This window comes from Elgaria multicarinata, chromosome 2 (assembly GCF_023053635.1).
Source record: "Elgaria multicarinata webbii isolate HBS135686 ecotype San Diego chromosome 2, rElgMul1.1.pri, whole genome shotgun sequence".
NCBI lineage: Eukaryota > Metazoa > Chordata > Lepidosauria > Squamata > Anguidae > Elgaria > Elgaria multicarinata.
In genome coordinates, this window is record NC_086172.1 from 36,689,560 (window position 1) to 36,705,399 (window position 15,840).

The following is a 15,840-nucleotide window of genomic DNA, read 5'->3' on the forward strand; positions in this document are numbered from 1 at the left end:
TCAAATGTCAACAATACCGATTGAATTGACTCAGTAAAAGACAGCATCCTATGTGCTCATAATTGAGCTTAGAGGTGCTGGAAAGTGGGTACAGGATTGTGGACCTTATTATATTCCTTAATTATTAAGTGACCCTGAGCATTTATTCTTGCTCTGCAAATTTAAAGTGCGTCTCTAGATAACAGGGATTCTAGTAAAAAAAATAAAATGAAGACAGGACATACCAGGCTGAAGGCAGCCCATTCCTGATCAAAAGGATATAACATGGTGTTAAGTGTATTTGATTTAGGGAAGGCTGAAAGTGCCATACCATAATGAAAAAGGTTGTGCTAATGATACTTGGTTAGCTTAGAAATGCTCCCATACTAGGTTTTTAAATAACAACTTGACAGGTTACCTGTGGTGAATAAGAATTGCTTCCAGGGGACCAAACAGCAAAACTGTAAATGTTGCTACAAATGTGCTACAAATGACTAAAATAATTGCATGTGGGGTGGGTTAATAACTCTTGTAAACTTACTTAGAAAGTTGTTTCGGAGTATCAAAGGTAGCATACATCTTAAAAATTAGCCTAACTTGTCAAAAAAAGCTTTTTAGTTTAATTTTATAGTTTGCACTCCAAACTCATAAATGTTTGTAGTAAATTGCTTGTGTGTTGTTTGAATCTGGACTGTCTTAACTTTGTTCTTGTAGATTCAAAACCTGACTATTTTCTTTTTTGGAAAAATAATAGGGACACATGACTTAGGTGTCACCCCCACACACACACACCTGTACCACCTTCAAAGCATGATGTTAAATATTCCCCATTTCACCAGAATTGCAGGTGCAAACAGTTCATGAAATGTTGAATAGAAAATGGACAAAATAGACAGCTGGGTTTGACTCAATTCACTTTCTACCAATTTGTAGTTGCGTTTTGGAGTGAATGCTGATTTCACGTTTGCATCTAGATTTTTATGCAGTATTCATCACTACAGTAACTGGAGGACCACTGTTTAAAGCAGTGGCTTTCAGCAGGTCTTGCTGATGTGGTCTGGTAGATGTAGCAGAAAGGAAGGTATTCATGGGTTTCTGAATAATGCAGTCTGCTATTTCTTAAACTGTTGTAAAACCCTTCTTGAAACAGGAAAATGTCTGAAAGCCAGAGGAGGCATGCAGTTTTCAGAGTAATTTTTTGCTTCCCACATAGTGCATTTCCTATAGGAGGAAAGTATGGATCTCCATACCCATGAGTGTGTGTATGTAGTGGATGAGGTTTTGTTTTTTGTTTTGTTTTTTTGAGATGTAGGTTCCTTAAATCTACAAGACAAGATGACCAGGCAATATGTGGTATTGTGGTTAGATGAATTGGTTAAGATTTTTTTGGAAAAGAGGAAGTAACCGCTGATCAGTGTTAACAGCTGGTCACAAGCCCCATGGATTCTGACTAGCGACTTTAACTTTCACTTTGATGTAATTTTTAAAAATTGGCTGGATCAATATTTTAAATTCATATCTATTTTATATGTACATATGAGTACCACTTTTGACCTAAAATGGAGGTGTGTTGTCATCCCCCAACTTTCAGTTCCTTCCTCTCAAGTAGCTTCCCGTTTTTATACTAGCTAAAAAATAGAGATTGGAATTTGATAGGTACAAGGCCTAAAGACCATTGTCATTTTGGCTAATGTTATCTCTGTTCATCAGTATTTTCAGCTGCAGTCTATCTAAGAGAAATAAGACCATCCCCTTTTTTAATGAATAGAGAAAGAAAAAGAGAAGGAAACAAGAAACAAAGTAGGAATACTATAATGAATTGGCAGTTACAGAATACATTGCTGGATGTTCTTTAGAAATGGATGCTTGTGACAACCTATATCAACCTTATTTGAAAAGAGAGGGATGTAATGGCTGGATTCGGATGAAAGTCCAAGGCTTCGTAAACCATTGTTTAAGAAGGTGTTTTCATATGTTCCTCCCTCATCCTGTTGTACACCAACTTTAGTACAAAGACCCTGGTTTGCATTAAGCCAGAGTCCTCTGTTATCTCCTGTTACACCTGAACTGGCTCAATGTTGCTTAACAAACCTAAGTTACTGATCCTGACTTATTCTGATCTGTGATTCTGACTTATTGTAGTTTATTTTCCTGGCTTATTAGCTGACATTATGCCAAGGTTCCCTAGTTCTGATGCAACTAGGGATAACCGGACTCTGACTTAATGTAACTCAGGATCTTCACACTGAAGCTGGCACGCAACAGGTGGACGGCAGGGATAAGGAGGTGCATGTGTCTACAATGAGCATCCATGAGCATCCAAAAGTGGTCTGTCTCTTGTGGGTATCTATGGAATGAAACTTGTCAGCTCTATCCTATGCATTCAGTGGGCTTAGAAGCACCTATTTCATTATTTCACTAACTGCTAGTGAGTTCTGAGCAGTAGGAGCAATCAAATATAAGTAGCACAGAGTTACTAATGGGACTTTGTGACAACTATTATCTTGTGCAATGTCTGTAGGTCAGTTAAAATATGAAATTGCCTGTATAATCAGGTCTTTTATATAGGGCTCAGGTAGAAATTCTTATGTGCATGTCAGATGATCTTATTCTCACCAGAAATAGGCTTCTGTGAGATTATCCTGTCTTTGCAGTGCTTTAGGTATTGGACATTTGGACTTGAATATGAATGGTGATAGTAGTTAGTTTGTTTGTTTTTAAAGAAAAGGTCAAAGCCATAATAATGTGTGTTTGTTGTTTCTGCAGGAGGGAACATTTTCCAGTAGACTTTCAGTGTAAACTATAGTTAATTGTGCCTCTTTAATTTCATGAAGTGGCTTTAAGGCAGGCTCCTTTCCAAAGACAAGATTCTTTGCTGACTTGTGTTGATCTGCTTTACTTTTGTATTCTAAAATACAATTCACAAACCATTTATGGTGGCACATTGATTCTTCTTTCTTGCAACTATAAACATAAAAACATTTGAAGATCTTCACTGCATTTATACAGCATTTGAAGGCAAATTGTGATTTTGAAACTGTCCAGAGCTGCAGTGGACCAACTTAAAGATGAGAGGGTAACCAGCTGCATTTGCTTGGTACTGGGATTTGATACTGCTGTAGCAGGACTTGAACATCAGCCCTTATGACACACCAGGATAGAAGAAAATCCTGCCCCTACTGAATCCAATAAATATATTGTGGAAACTGGTAATTGATACAGATTAGTATGGTAGCTTCAAGGAAATGTGCTCAAGGCAATTGGATCTGCCCATTTCTTTGACTCAGATTTGTGTCCCAACATCATAAGTATAAAAAATTATTTGTACAAGTGCTGCTTGTGCCAGTCCATATGATTGAGATGTAATTCATGTGAGAAAACCTAACTGCAGATACACATGTGACTTTTGTATGCTGGTTTCCTTCTCTGGTTGTATGATCCAAAGAGAATATTAAGCCTTCTGAGTAAGGTAGTTCTGTGATATGTAACTGTTAGTATACGAAAAGGAAGTACATCTGCTCTGGAATACCAAAGGATTCCTGGCTTACTACGGAAGGAAATTTGCCGGTGTAGCACAAATTATTTTTTATATTTTGAGTTGTTAAATGAAGTCTTGCTTCACACTCATTTTCTGATGAGCAAATGATGCTAATAAGACAGGATTTATAGATAGCATTTTGAATGGGATAGAATAAGGCTGTAGATACTTTTCATTGGATATACATTTGTATTCATTGTTAACATACTTTAAACTGTAGACCTTATTTACAATAGTTTTTGAATGGAATAGAATAAGGCTCTGGATACTTTTCATTGGATATACTTGTATTCATTGTTATCATATTTTAAACTGTAGACCTTATTTACAGTAGTTTTTGTCACTGGCCTTAGTCTGCCAAGAGCTGCTTTAGGTGTGGCTGTAGGATGAATGTATCAAGCTAATGATTTTGAATATATATTTTAACAGCAGCAAACCTTTATGCCTTATAACAAATTTGCCACATGGTATATGGACTGTATTTGGCAGAAGCAGCAAAAGCTCCAGAGAAGGTGAACCGCCCAGAGAGCTTCGGCTATTGGGCGGTATAAAAATGTAATAAATAAATAAAGGTGTGGAGCTGACATGTGGTTCTCTGGATTGTGGCCATTGTGCAAAGAGAACTATTTCAAGAGCAAGCATAGCCTTTTTATTTTTGTTGTGAATAAATCCTGCAACTAAGAATGGTAAATAAATCCCTGTATACCACTATTTAAAAGATGTGTTTTTCCAAAGCAAATGTTTAAGTACCCTTGGAAATAAATCTAAGTAGCTACTATCCCGCACACTTTTATTAGTGTGTATGCTCATACATCTGTTAGTTGTTTCTAGTGAATTGACCGCCTGAAAGGGTGGTAGAGGGGCATTCACTCTCTTACTTACAAAAACATATCTGGGTGCTCTTTAGCTCTATTGGTTGGCTGTCCTCTTTTTATGGCTATTCAAATTATTGGGAATAAGTAATTAAGAACTTTTCCCCATTTGCAGCAAAACTAGTGTGTGCCATAATATCTGCCACAAACTTCAAAACACTTTCCTTTTTGCAATTGATACTTTTCACAGGCAACTGTGTGATTATCTATTTGTAAGACTGTGCTTTAGAAATTTCTGTCACTATTTGTGTTAATCAATCATAGACTGGGTTTGGACAATGTACCATGACTTGTGGGTTTATTTAACCCCGATGGGCTGTGGTGCCCCTGGGCACCAGATTACATATGCAACCTCAGGGGTATTGTGTCATGTGAACCCAGTGAGTATGGCTTATGTGAGGATTAAACAAACAGACCATGGGTTATGGGAAAGTTGTTAACTGCTTGCATAATTCATGAGTTTGCATGTCATGACAGCCCCTAGCAGAGATTGCATATTCAAAATGGCAGCCACACATGTCCCAAATAACCCATGATGTGCTGTCATGCTATAAAAATGCCTAATAGAGTTAAAGGATCAAAAGGTCATTCATTTTAAAGATAGGTTTTCTCCTATTCTTGTTTGTTAAGACATTATTTTAAAGTTAAAATCTTTAAATTGTAAATTGCTTTGTGGACCCTTTTGAGACTGAAAGGTGACCCCAATATAATTTATAAATAGGAATATACACCTGCCCCAAATCACTTTCTAGTGCACCACAGATCAACTCATTCTGTCTAAGTTGAGTTGGACTGAATCACAATATGCCTATGAACAAAAGGTGCAGATACTTAAGTTTTCTTCATAGTTCACAGTTCAGTTGCTAATCTTGATAATTACTTCTTTAATTTGGTGCACCCTTTGAATCTTTGGACGATTCCTTCTCTTGAAGTCAGTGATACTTCTTACCATGCATAAAGATGATCATGAACACAAACCAGCCATGGAAACCCACTGGGTGACTTTGGGCCAGTCACACACTCTCAGCCCAACCCACCTCACAGGGTTGTTGTGAGGATAAAATGGAGAGGAGGAGGAGGATTATGTACACCGCCTTGGGTTCCTTGGCGGAAAAAAGGCGGGATATAAATGCAATAATAATAAAATAAATATTTATATGTCCTAGACTTAATGTGGCTCTTGATTGTTATTTGCAGTTTTCAAATGTGTTGTGTTTTTACCATGTCCCAGATTATAAAAGCATACTCAGGAAATTCCGGAAAATCCAGGATTATAAACTACAGAAGGTCCCAGATATTCCATTCTGTGTTCCTTAGTTTCCATATCATCAGTCATTCCAAATATTAGCTTTTAATGCTGCCAAATAATAAATGAGCTAAGGAAAAATTCCATTTTTCTTGTAGCACATCAGTGTCTGTGTACATATGAGGAAAGAGGGTTTAATTTGGATTGTGGTATGCATCTCCTTAACGTCTTTTCCCCTCTTTTTTTTAAAAAAAAAATCTTAATTTTTTTGTGATCTTTACCTGTTGGGTATAGGAATGCTCAAGGATTTCAGTTGGGCCACATTTTTAGGCAAACTCACCTGATTCATGCTTCGTGTTCTCAAAATGTAGATTAGAGTTATTATTATTATTATTTATTTATATAGCACCATCAGTGTACATGGTGCTGTACAGAGTAAAACAGTAAATAGCAAGACCCTGCCGCATAGGCTTACAATCTATCCTTTAGTTTTCATACTTCGATTAAGTTTGCTATGCAGTTTTCACCTCAAAACTGCACCAAAATGCATATTTACAATAAAATTAACTCTGAAAGTAGAGAAAATCCCAGGTGCACCAAAAATGGGTTATTATACTGTGGGTTATCAGAGTGGGTTGTTTTGGCCAAATAAGGCATTGTTAGTTTAAAAAAAAACTCCCACCAAACGACATGATAATGAACTCATCCTGGGTTATGGTGACCTCGCTGTGTGGTGCCTGCACATGGAAAGCTAGTGCATAAGAAAGAAGGCTAAGCTCAAACCCTTTCCCCTGATGTGCTACCTTTCCACATATACAAAGTTTTTTTCAATAGAATTTAAATACTTAATCTTTCCCCTACATTTAGAAGTGATATAATCCTGTGAGATCTGTATCATGTGTGTTTTCTGGACACTTGAACTGGCGCTTTAACTTACCCTGACTCCTCACATATATTACATTCCCATTGAGGTTTGTTAGTAAAAGAAGCTAGAAGTGAAAGAGACATTGTTACCCAGGGAATCATTCCTGTGAGCATGAAGCTAGGTTTGGTGCACAGTTTTAAGAAATGCTGTGGAATTGTTGTAGATCACAAGCTGAATATGAGCCAACAGTGCATTAATAGAAGTATAGCTTCCAAATTGTGTGAGGTACTGTTTTCCCTTTATTCAGCACTGGTTAGGCCTCATCTTGAGTTCTGGGCACCACATTTTAGGCCTCATCTTGAGTTCTGGGCACCACATTTTAAGAGGGATGCAGACCAGCTGGAGGGGGTTCAGAGGAGGGCAACGAGGATGATCAGGGGTTCGGAAACAGCCCTATGAGGAGAGACTGAAAGAATGGGCATGTTTAGCCTTGAGAAGAGAAGACCGAGGGGAGACATGATAGCTTTCTTCAAGTACTTGAAAGGTTGTCGCACAGGAGGGCCAGGATCTCTTCTTGATCATCCCAGAGTGCAGGACATAGAATAATGGGCTCAAGTTACAGGAAGCCAGATTCCAGCTGAACACCAGAAAAAGCTTCCTGACGGTTAGATCAGTACGACAATGAAACCAATTACCCAGGAAGGTCGTGGGCTCTCCCACACTACAGGCATTCAAGAGGCAGCTGGACAACCATCTGTCAGGTATGCTTTAACGTGGATTCCTGCCTTGAGCAGGTGGTTGTACTTGATGGCCTTATAGGCCTCTTCCAACTCTACTATTCTGTGATTCTATGACTTGCAACTTCTCTTGATATATTTTGCCAGAATACAGAAGGAAAAGTCTGGAAATAAAGTAATTATTTCATAGAACTCAGATTTGTGACCTTCAGAGAAGTTTTCTTACATTTGAAATTTTGTTCCTCTGAAAGTATAAAGAATATGTAATATTAATGTTGCCCTTAGTCATTCGTTTGATGCTGTTTTAGAATGTGTAAACAGGAGGAGAGACAGACATTAGAGAGCTGTAGTAAGATGACTAAAAAGAAAAATATATTCTGGAAGCTGTTTCTAATTAAGTGTTCTGATCTACCTCCAAGGTCACTTTCAGATAATTGTTCAATATAAAATGGGTAACAATAGGGTGACCATATGAAAAGGAGGACAGGGCTCCTGTATCTTTAACAGTTGCATAGAAAAGGGAATTTCAGCAGGTGTCATTTGTATATATGGAGAAACTGGTGAAATTTCCTCTTCATCACACCAGTTAAAGCTGCAGGTGCCCTGCCCTCTTTTAAATCTGGTTACTCTAGTATAGCTCTTACACTTTAACTGTTGTGATGAAGAGGGAATTTCACCAGGTTCTCCGTATATACAAATGACACCTGCTGAAATTCCCTTTTCTATGCAACTGTTAAAGATACAGGAGCCCTGTCCTCCTTTTCATATGGTCACCCTTGATAACAACTGTTTGTTTTGTGGCAATTTAGCTAGATTCAATGCTCTGTGGGTGTGTGGGTGTGTGTGAGAGAGAGAGAGAGAGCGCAAAACAGCACCTTTTAGACTGGTCACTTAGAGAAGCCAAGCAAATGAGAATGCATCTCATTATTGAATGACAGTTTAGAGTAAGCATTAGACAAACTGAAATGCTAAATTATCTGCAAAAAGTGTTTTTTACTTTATTCTACTTTTCTCTATGGTTTACCAATGTACATAGAATTATTGTGATTTCAGTTTTAAAATGTACTTCCTGTGTAAGCATAGGTAGTTTAAGAATAGTAGAGACTGTGGGCCTGTTCAGACAACGTGCTAAGCCATGGTTAGACCACTAATCCTTTTGCAGTAAATGGTTAGTGAGCATGTTTAAACCATATGGCCACCATGGTTAGGAATGGTTCACATGACACACTAAGTGATGGTTCATGCGACATACTAAGCCATAATGTTTAGCTCAAAATGCTTAATCAGTGTGGCTTAACGTGTTGTCTGAACAGGGTCTGTATTTGTTCTACATAGAAAACAAGCATGTTGAATAGCTGTTTAGGAAGGACCCAACCTAAGTATACGTATCTTTGTGACGCTCTTACAGAAAATTGTATAAAGTTAGAATTAGGATTCTACTATAATGACTACTTGCTTTGTTCATTCTCGGCTACCATTTATATTTCAGGTATGTAACATTTCACTGATAGCTGCTCTACTCTTCTGAAAGTTGCATGTGCTGTCTAGTGTTAACTCCCTTCCTTTCCACCTCATCCCTTTGGCTCAGAATGGTTAACTTGGTAGCTGATGTGACACAATATATTTTGCACTGAAAACGGTTGTACACACTTTTGGGGGACCATATATGTAATAGAGATAGTGCCTATTAGAATGCTGACTGTATGTAGAAATATTTAAGTATATTAGCACTTAGCTTTAACTTTGTTAAATAGTATTAGTTTGCATTCCTGAACATGATGCTTGTGGGAATTTAATTTTTTTTTGTTTATGTGTAATCTTCTCTTTTTTCGTTACAATGCTTCCCCAGCAAGGACAAGTATGGAAGGTTTGCAAAGCTTTTTCACCTTCCCTCTGCCCGCTTTCAGATCAGTCTCATATTCCATGACTTCTGTCTCTATAATCTGCAATACAACTGTAGAAAAGTTAATAAGGTGCCGTCTTGGCTTTTCACTCACTATGTTATGTAGAAATGCTACAGTGTTACAGTCTGCATGGACCACAGATTCTCTATTAAATGAGAATTTTGTATCAAAGAAGAGATATCACAGAAACAGAATTGCGGCACACTGTTCTTCTGGTGTGTTAATTACACTTCTGACAAAGTTCAGCTGTATACCATTGCTCTGTTCTCTGTCCAAGCTTGTCTACAGTGTAGATTCAAACACCAGACTTCTAGAAAAAAAAATCACTGTAGCTGTAAGGGATTGCAACTTCATCATGTAAATAATTTGCTGGTTGTTCAGTCATAAAATCCTGTAACAGCTAACTTAAAGCACAATGCTAAGCATGTTCAGACAGAAAAAAAGGTCTATAACTTCCAGCATTCCACAGTCAGGGAGTTGTAGAACTTCTTTCTGTCTAAATGTGCATAGGTTTGCACCCTTAGACAGTAATGTCTTAACATATTTACAGTTCTTCATTTGAGATGATTAAAATAATAGATAAAATCAAGAATACCCCAATTAATGCAAAGATGTTCAACTTTCAGCTTGGGATCAGTTGCAAGGTATTGAGCTCTCTTTTGGCACAGGGTTTCCAGCACTCTAATTTCTGTCCCACAACAAACGTGATTAAGCAGTAGCCCTGTTAACAAATGAAAGCCATGCCTCAGGAACCAAGCTGATATGTACACAGCATGTGGCATTGGGTTTGTTTTCCTTCAACATGGCTGTTGTTTGAGCTAGTAATAATAAAATTGGTAACCTAACCTCTCCTACCACACACCGCACTGACATCAGCATATTGCAAAGGGATGTGACTGGATACAAAATCCAGATAAATACTTGATTTCTGTGTTGGAAATAACTCTGTGAAACTGAGGTGTGTTTGTAGGTCAGAGTTTACTGAATGTGGCTCTGGGTTCAAACGTTGTGCCTACATGATAACCTTGTTAAAATGTAATTTACATAGTGCTATCTCTTTAGAACATTTGAGTCTGATTTCCCTTTAAAAGCAAATAGATGCTGTCATTGTTCAGTGTTTTAGAGAAATTACAGAAAAACCTACAAATTAACTACAAATTGCATGGTTCTTTGCTTCAGATAAGGCACACCAACCTTCCCTAACCTGGTACCCTCCAGAAGTATTGGACCACAACTCCCAGGATTTCTGACCATTGCCCATATTGGCTAGGACTGATGGGAGTTGAAGTCCAAAATATCTGGAAGGCTAAGGTACACTAATGTAATAAGCCCAGCACTGTTTCTACCAGTTGATTAGCTTCACTAATTCATGGTGGCAATTAAAGACAAACCTACCTCATACTTTGACTAGAAGTAAATTATCTGTTTCTTCTTTTAAGACTGAACTTCCCCTTCACGGCTGTTTTGCACTAACTGCTTTGAAACTTCCATGCATTTCTTCCAGTAGAAGAACATCTCTGTACTGTCTCCCATTGCATAGTCCAGCTGTGACAATCCCACTCATTTTTTCACCTCACTAAAAAGTAAAGAAGTCTTCCTAGTTTCTGCCTGTAGATGAGCTAAAATTATATATAGTGATAAGAATATATTTTTAGTTTTTAAAATTTTCTTCCATAGGCATGTGGAGACCCAAAAGCAAAACCATCATATCTAATCGACAAAAATCTGGAATCCGCTGTCAAATTCATTGTCAGAAAATTTCCAGCTGTTGAAACACGGAACAACAATGTAAGTAAAAAAGCACTCTGTAATTATCTGGATCTGCTAAATAATATTATCCTAGGCAGCTTTGCTGAAGCGTCTGGTGTGGGACCCATTTGGGAGGGCAAGACGGGAAACAGTATTGGGCTTGACACTGGTTGAAGCTCAGTGGTAGGCTGATCATATGTCAGAAGGAACGGAACTGAACCAAAGGCAGAAATTCTATAGCTGCAGCTTTTTCCATTGCTGGAATGATGAGAAAAGATTCCTGTCCTGAATTTTGCTATGCTTTGGGATTCTTAGAAATAGGACAGGAGCCTTGTGCATTTTGGAATATTATTATCCTAGAATCCAGGCCCTAGACAGTGCATGGTAGTGTTTCTGAAAACAAGATTTTAGTATGAACATTTACAAGGTGTCAGGTTGAAGGTGGAAAATCAATCGATTGTGAAATGGATTGCAAATTATCAGTTATGAAGTGTGTATCAGAATTTCAGACTGGGTACCATTAGCAGGCATTTTAGAACTGCTGCTCATTGGCAACTCCTTAAGTAAGCTTTAGTGGAAAACCAAATGAAGTAAATATTTTCTAGGATGGTTTCATTTGGGCTCTATCTCCCTCATTGCTTAACTATGAAAATAAGACATGTTCCAGTGCAGTACATTCCTTGGAGTGAGTGCTGCTGATCAGTTAGTCTCTGCTGCAAACCATCAAATAAAAGTCCTAAGATGTAGTCTGGGTGTATCATTCAGTATATTACCAGCCTTATTTTTAGAATAAAGCTCTGGGTTCTGTATCTTGAGAGTCGAAATTACTACGTATTTTCACAGAAGGTGAACATAATTGTATTTTTGTGTGTTAGTCTGGTAAACCAGCTTTTGAGGGCAGTATACCCTGAAAGGTGTTATAAAGATATTTTAAATTAATTCAATAGAGTGCCCTACTACTGGAAAACAGTTGAATGGGATGGCTCCCAATTTTGGTAATCCTCCAGAGTGAAGCTGTTCTGGAGTCAGTGTGGAAACTGGGTGCTTTTAGCATCTCTCAAAAAGGTTGAAACAAGGAAATAACGTACTTAAACTGATTCCTTATGTAATTTTATTTCCTTTTTCTAGGTTAATTTGGTTTTACTGGTTCAGGAATCTTGTATACTCATAATAAAATGGGTCTTTTAAAGCTGTTTATGAAGTTAGTTTAATTCTCATAGGAACGTAGAAAGCTATGTAAAAGTTAGCTTATTTATTTGTAATGGAAACCGAAAAAGATATTCTTACATGTTTTGTCTTCTCAGAAGTGGAAGGGGGAGGAAGGTAATGGGCTTGCTTGTTCTCTGCATGCAATTGTTTGCATGAGTGCTTGAGAATTCCAGTTTCCAATACAGTTATAAAGCTTTGGTAATTCTGATTTCCCTTTTTTACAGTATCTTATTTGGCAACATTAGTACTTTATTTCAATGATACTTGCTCATTGCTATGGGTTGGATACAGACTTAATCATACTTAGAGTAGACCCATTGATTTCAATGTATTTAATGTAAGTATGACAATAAGTCTGGATCCAACCCCAAATGTCAAGTAATGACAAGTTATGAAAAGATGTTTTACAAACTTGCATCTATATATATAGAACCTGAAAAATCAAATAGAATGGCTTGAATCCCAAGGTACCCTTCTGCTACCGGAAAGCATCATCCTCTCATGAAAATGTTATTTCTAGAGAAGTATATTGTGTAAGAAAAGTGAATCTAGATCCAGAGAAGTTCTTCCATTTTGTGTAAGGTCTTGTGCAATACTTTAGACAAGCTGTTTTTGAAGACTTTTTTATGCCCCAGCAGAGGTTTTATGCTATAGCCTGTATCTTCCTCACTCACCATGTTTCTCATATTGTAACACAACCCTCCAATATGTTGTGATACTATACTATGCAAAGTTTTGTGCAAGAGTTCACAGGATAGCAATAATACTTCCCCCTTCTGTTTATAGGTTTTGAATCCAAGTCACTAATTCGGTTTCAAAAGAATGCAGTCTAAATATTTTTTGAACATTAAAGTTCTACTAAGTTGAATAGAGATTTTGTCTTTCAGGCATGCATTGCTGTAAATAATGGGCATCTGCTAAAAATATGGTTTAACTTTTGTCTTTGCATATTAATAATTTGTAACACAAATATAAACAATTCAAAATCTAAATATAGTAGGGTAAAAAGTAACTAAATAAAGTGACAATCCTATACATTGTCTAGACAGAAAAAGGTCCTACAACTCCCAGCATTCTGCAGTCCTGGTTCAGGAATGGTGGAGCTGTAGGTCTTTTCTATCCAAACATGCATAGGATTCCACCCTTCTTCTTTCAGAACAGAGCTAATTAAGCTTTCCTGGCATTCTTCAAAGCTTATTTTTGGGCTGTGTTAGACAAGTTGTACCTGTTTGATATTGTGCTTCAGACATAAATGTCATAAGAGTAGGAAGAATCCTCTGAGTCATCGATTTGCATAGGTGGCGTTTTGACTTCATATGATAGAGTAACAGCTTTGTATGGTAGCTGAGTGGAAACAATTCCTCCTTCCCCACCTCACCACCCCAAGAAACTGAGAGGAAGGGTTGGCTGTGTAGCTTTTGTTTTCATTTTGCTCTCTATGATTTTTAGAACAAAACCAATACTATTGTCCTGACTATTCTCCATTAGTTATATATTAGAATAAACTTAGCAATGGATTTATTAAATAGTATATGCAATAGTTAGAGTAACAGCACTGATTCTTTAAATTGATGTGTGTGTGTTTTAAAAAGGAAATGTATATGTGCAACCTTTCGGTTGACCAAAAGGTTTAAACCCCCTCCTCCATTGTCCACAACTTTGCTATTAAATATGAAGGAATCATATGACTGTGCCTTCTCTTTGGAAATCCAGGTGAAAAGGTTATCGTAGAAAGACACTGCTGATTCCCCTTCTTTATGTTGCAATACATCCTGTTTTTCCTGACTTGCTTCCCTGTTAAGTTCAGCTGGGAGGTGCAGAACTCCCACAACAGAATTTCAGGATCTAGAGTCCAATTGAAACTATGAATCCCAAACCAAGCTTTTCAGACAACATTGGGCCCCCCAAAGATGTGCTCATACCTCTTCTGACAATAGTCAATTTATAGTAGCCAATGGTGATGAGAGAGTTTGTATTCTGGACCTCTTCAGAATTTGAAGAGTATTCCAACACTTAGAAATCTTATTTCTGGATTTCGGGATTATATTCTATATAACTTCACTGGGGAAAAATATTGATCAAAGTCAAATATGTTTTTCTAGAGATTTGTTATCCCTGCTAATAGAATTGCCTTAACTGATATGGGGCAGTATCCAACAGGGCCACGGCACCTTCGCTGATTGTGTGCTATGCTATGGGGACCCACTGCTTGCGAAAGTCCTTTTCAAAGGAACCCTTGAAACGAGTGGAGACACTAGTTTCCGGATTGGGACAGGTCAGCCGAATTCCCTTCAGCTTTGCTGAACTGCTCCATTCTGAAAACAAGTGTTTCCATTCATTTGGGGTTCTTTATTAGTGGATCTCATTGGTTGCTTGTGCAATAAGATATTTCTCATCTACCAGTGTAGTATTAGGGAAGATAGTGTTTACTTTTCTTATTTTCTCATCATTCTTTTTGTCCTTGGTTGCTGGTTGACTGCAGAGTACTAAAAACTTCTAGTGTGGATGATAAAAAGATTTGTGATTTATGACAGATATTGTGAGTAGAAGGTGGAACAGATTTTGAGAGTTGAAATATTTTATTCTAGTAAATAGGAAAAGGTGGCATTTCTTTCATTCTTTCTTGTATTCTTTCATACTCTGTTCACTTAGTATAAGGTAAAATTATAATACTAACAAAATTCTTAGTATGTGATAATGAAGATCTGCGTAGTGCAAAAAACCCAGCTGCCATTGATACATTAGTAATGCTTAATATCGTTTACTAAAGGGATAGCTGAATAAACATATAATTGAATCAGTATTGAGCATTTTGAAGCCCTGTTGATTTATGTAGTAGAGATTTAAACATATAAAATTTAAACATGTGATATAATATAATCAGTGGGGCTAAATAGTGCTTAACATGACCTGTCATGAGTTAGAAGATTGATGGGCAGCTTGTTTCTTTTATTAGTTGCATAGGAGATTGATAATGCTGGCTGCGTTTGCATGTCACTTTAAGCCATGATGGATTAACAAACTACTCACAGTAGCTTATTTTGAAAATAAACTTGTTATCCCCACACTATCAGACAAATGAGTACAATGTGTAGCTTACTAAGCTACTGTGTCCGCCTCCTGTCCTGCAGTTCTCCCACCTCAGAAGTGGTGCTGTTTTGCCCATTGACGACATCATAGCTGCCTGTTTTAACCTTCCAATATATCCCAGTGAGAGGGGAGAGGTTAATTCAACATGTCCAGTATCTCCCTGGCAAGGGGGCGGTGGCTCTAAAGTGCTGGAAGTATGCAGGATCGGGATCAAACATCATACACGCAATGCGCTATCAAAACCCTGCGCAGTTACACACAAAAGTGCGAAAACCCCAGATGCACCAAAAGGGGGATGGCGCAGATAAACTCTTGAAAGCATGCAAGATCAGGAAACAAACTCCATATACAGCCTTCCCTAGCAGGGATGGACACAAAGCCCATTGAAAATCCTGACACTGGCAAAGCCACGTGAGTGAAAGCACATTTTTGCCAAAAAGGGGGTGGCAGCTATAACTCCATGGAAGCTTGCAGGAGCAGGGCAAAACTTCATACACAACATCCCCTGGCAAGGATACACACACGGCAAAATGTGTGTATCTGCTGCTGCCATCCAACCCAGACGGTTTCTGAAACTTGGGAAAGTTGCAAAGCGCATTGCTGGGGAAATAGTTAGGGTACAGTTGGGCTGTGAGTGCAGTCAGTTGCCAG

The 15,840-nt window shown here is 37.8% G+C and overlaps 1 protein-coding gene across 4 annotated transcripts in view; it reads left to right on the forward strand.

The window, feature by feature from the left end:
* The window catches only part of NCKAP1 (NCK associated protein 1), a 60,599-nt gene that overhangs the window by 2,007 nt on the left and 42,752 nt on the right, over positions 1-15,840 (forward strand). For 2 of the 4 annotated variants that reach the window (XM_063116289.1, XM_063116290.1), the window contains exons 2-3: positions 9,087-9,104; positions 10,819-10,929. In XM_063116289.1, the coding sequence (XP_062972359.1) occupies positions 9,087-9,104; positions 10,819-10,929 (129 nt within the window). The remainder of the gene's footprint in view (positions 1-9,086; positions 9,105-10,818; positions 10,930-15,840) is intronic. The other 2 variants (XM_063116291.1, XM_063116292.1) reach the window with 1 other exon arrangement.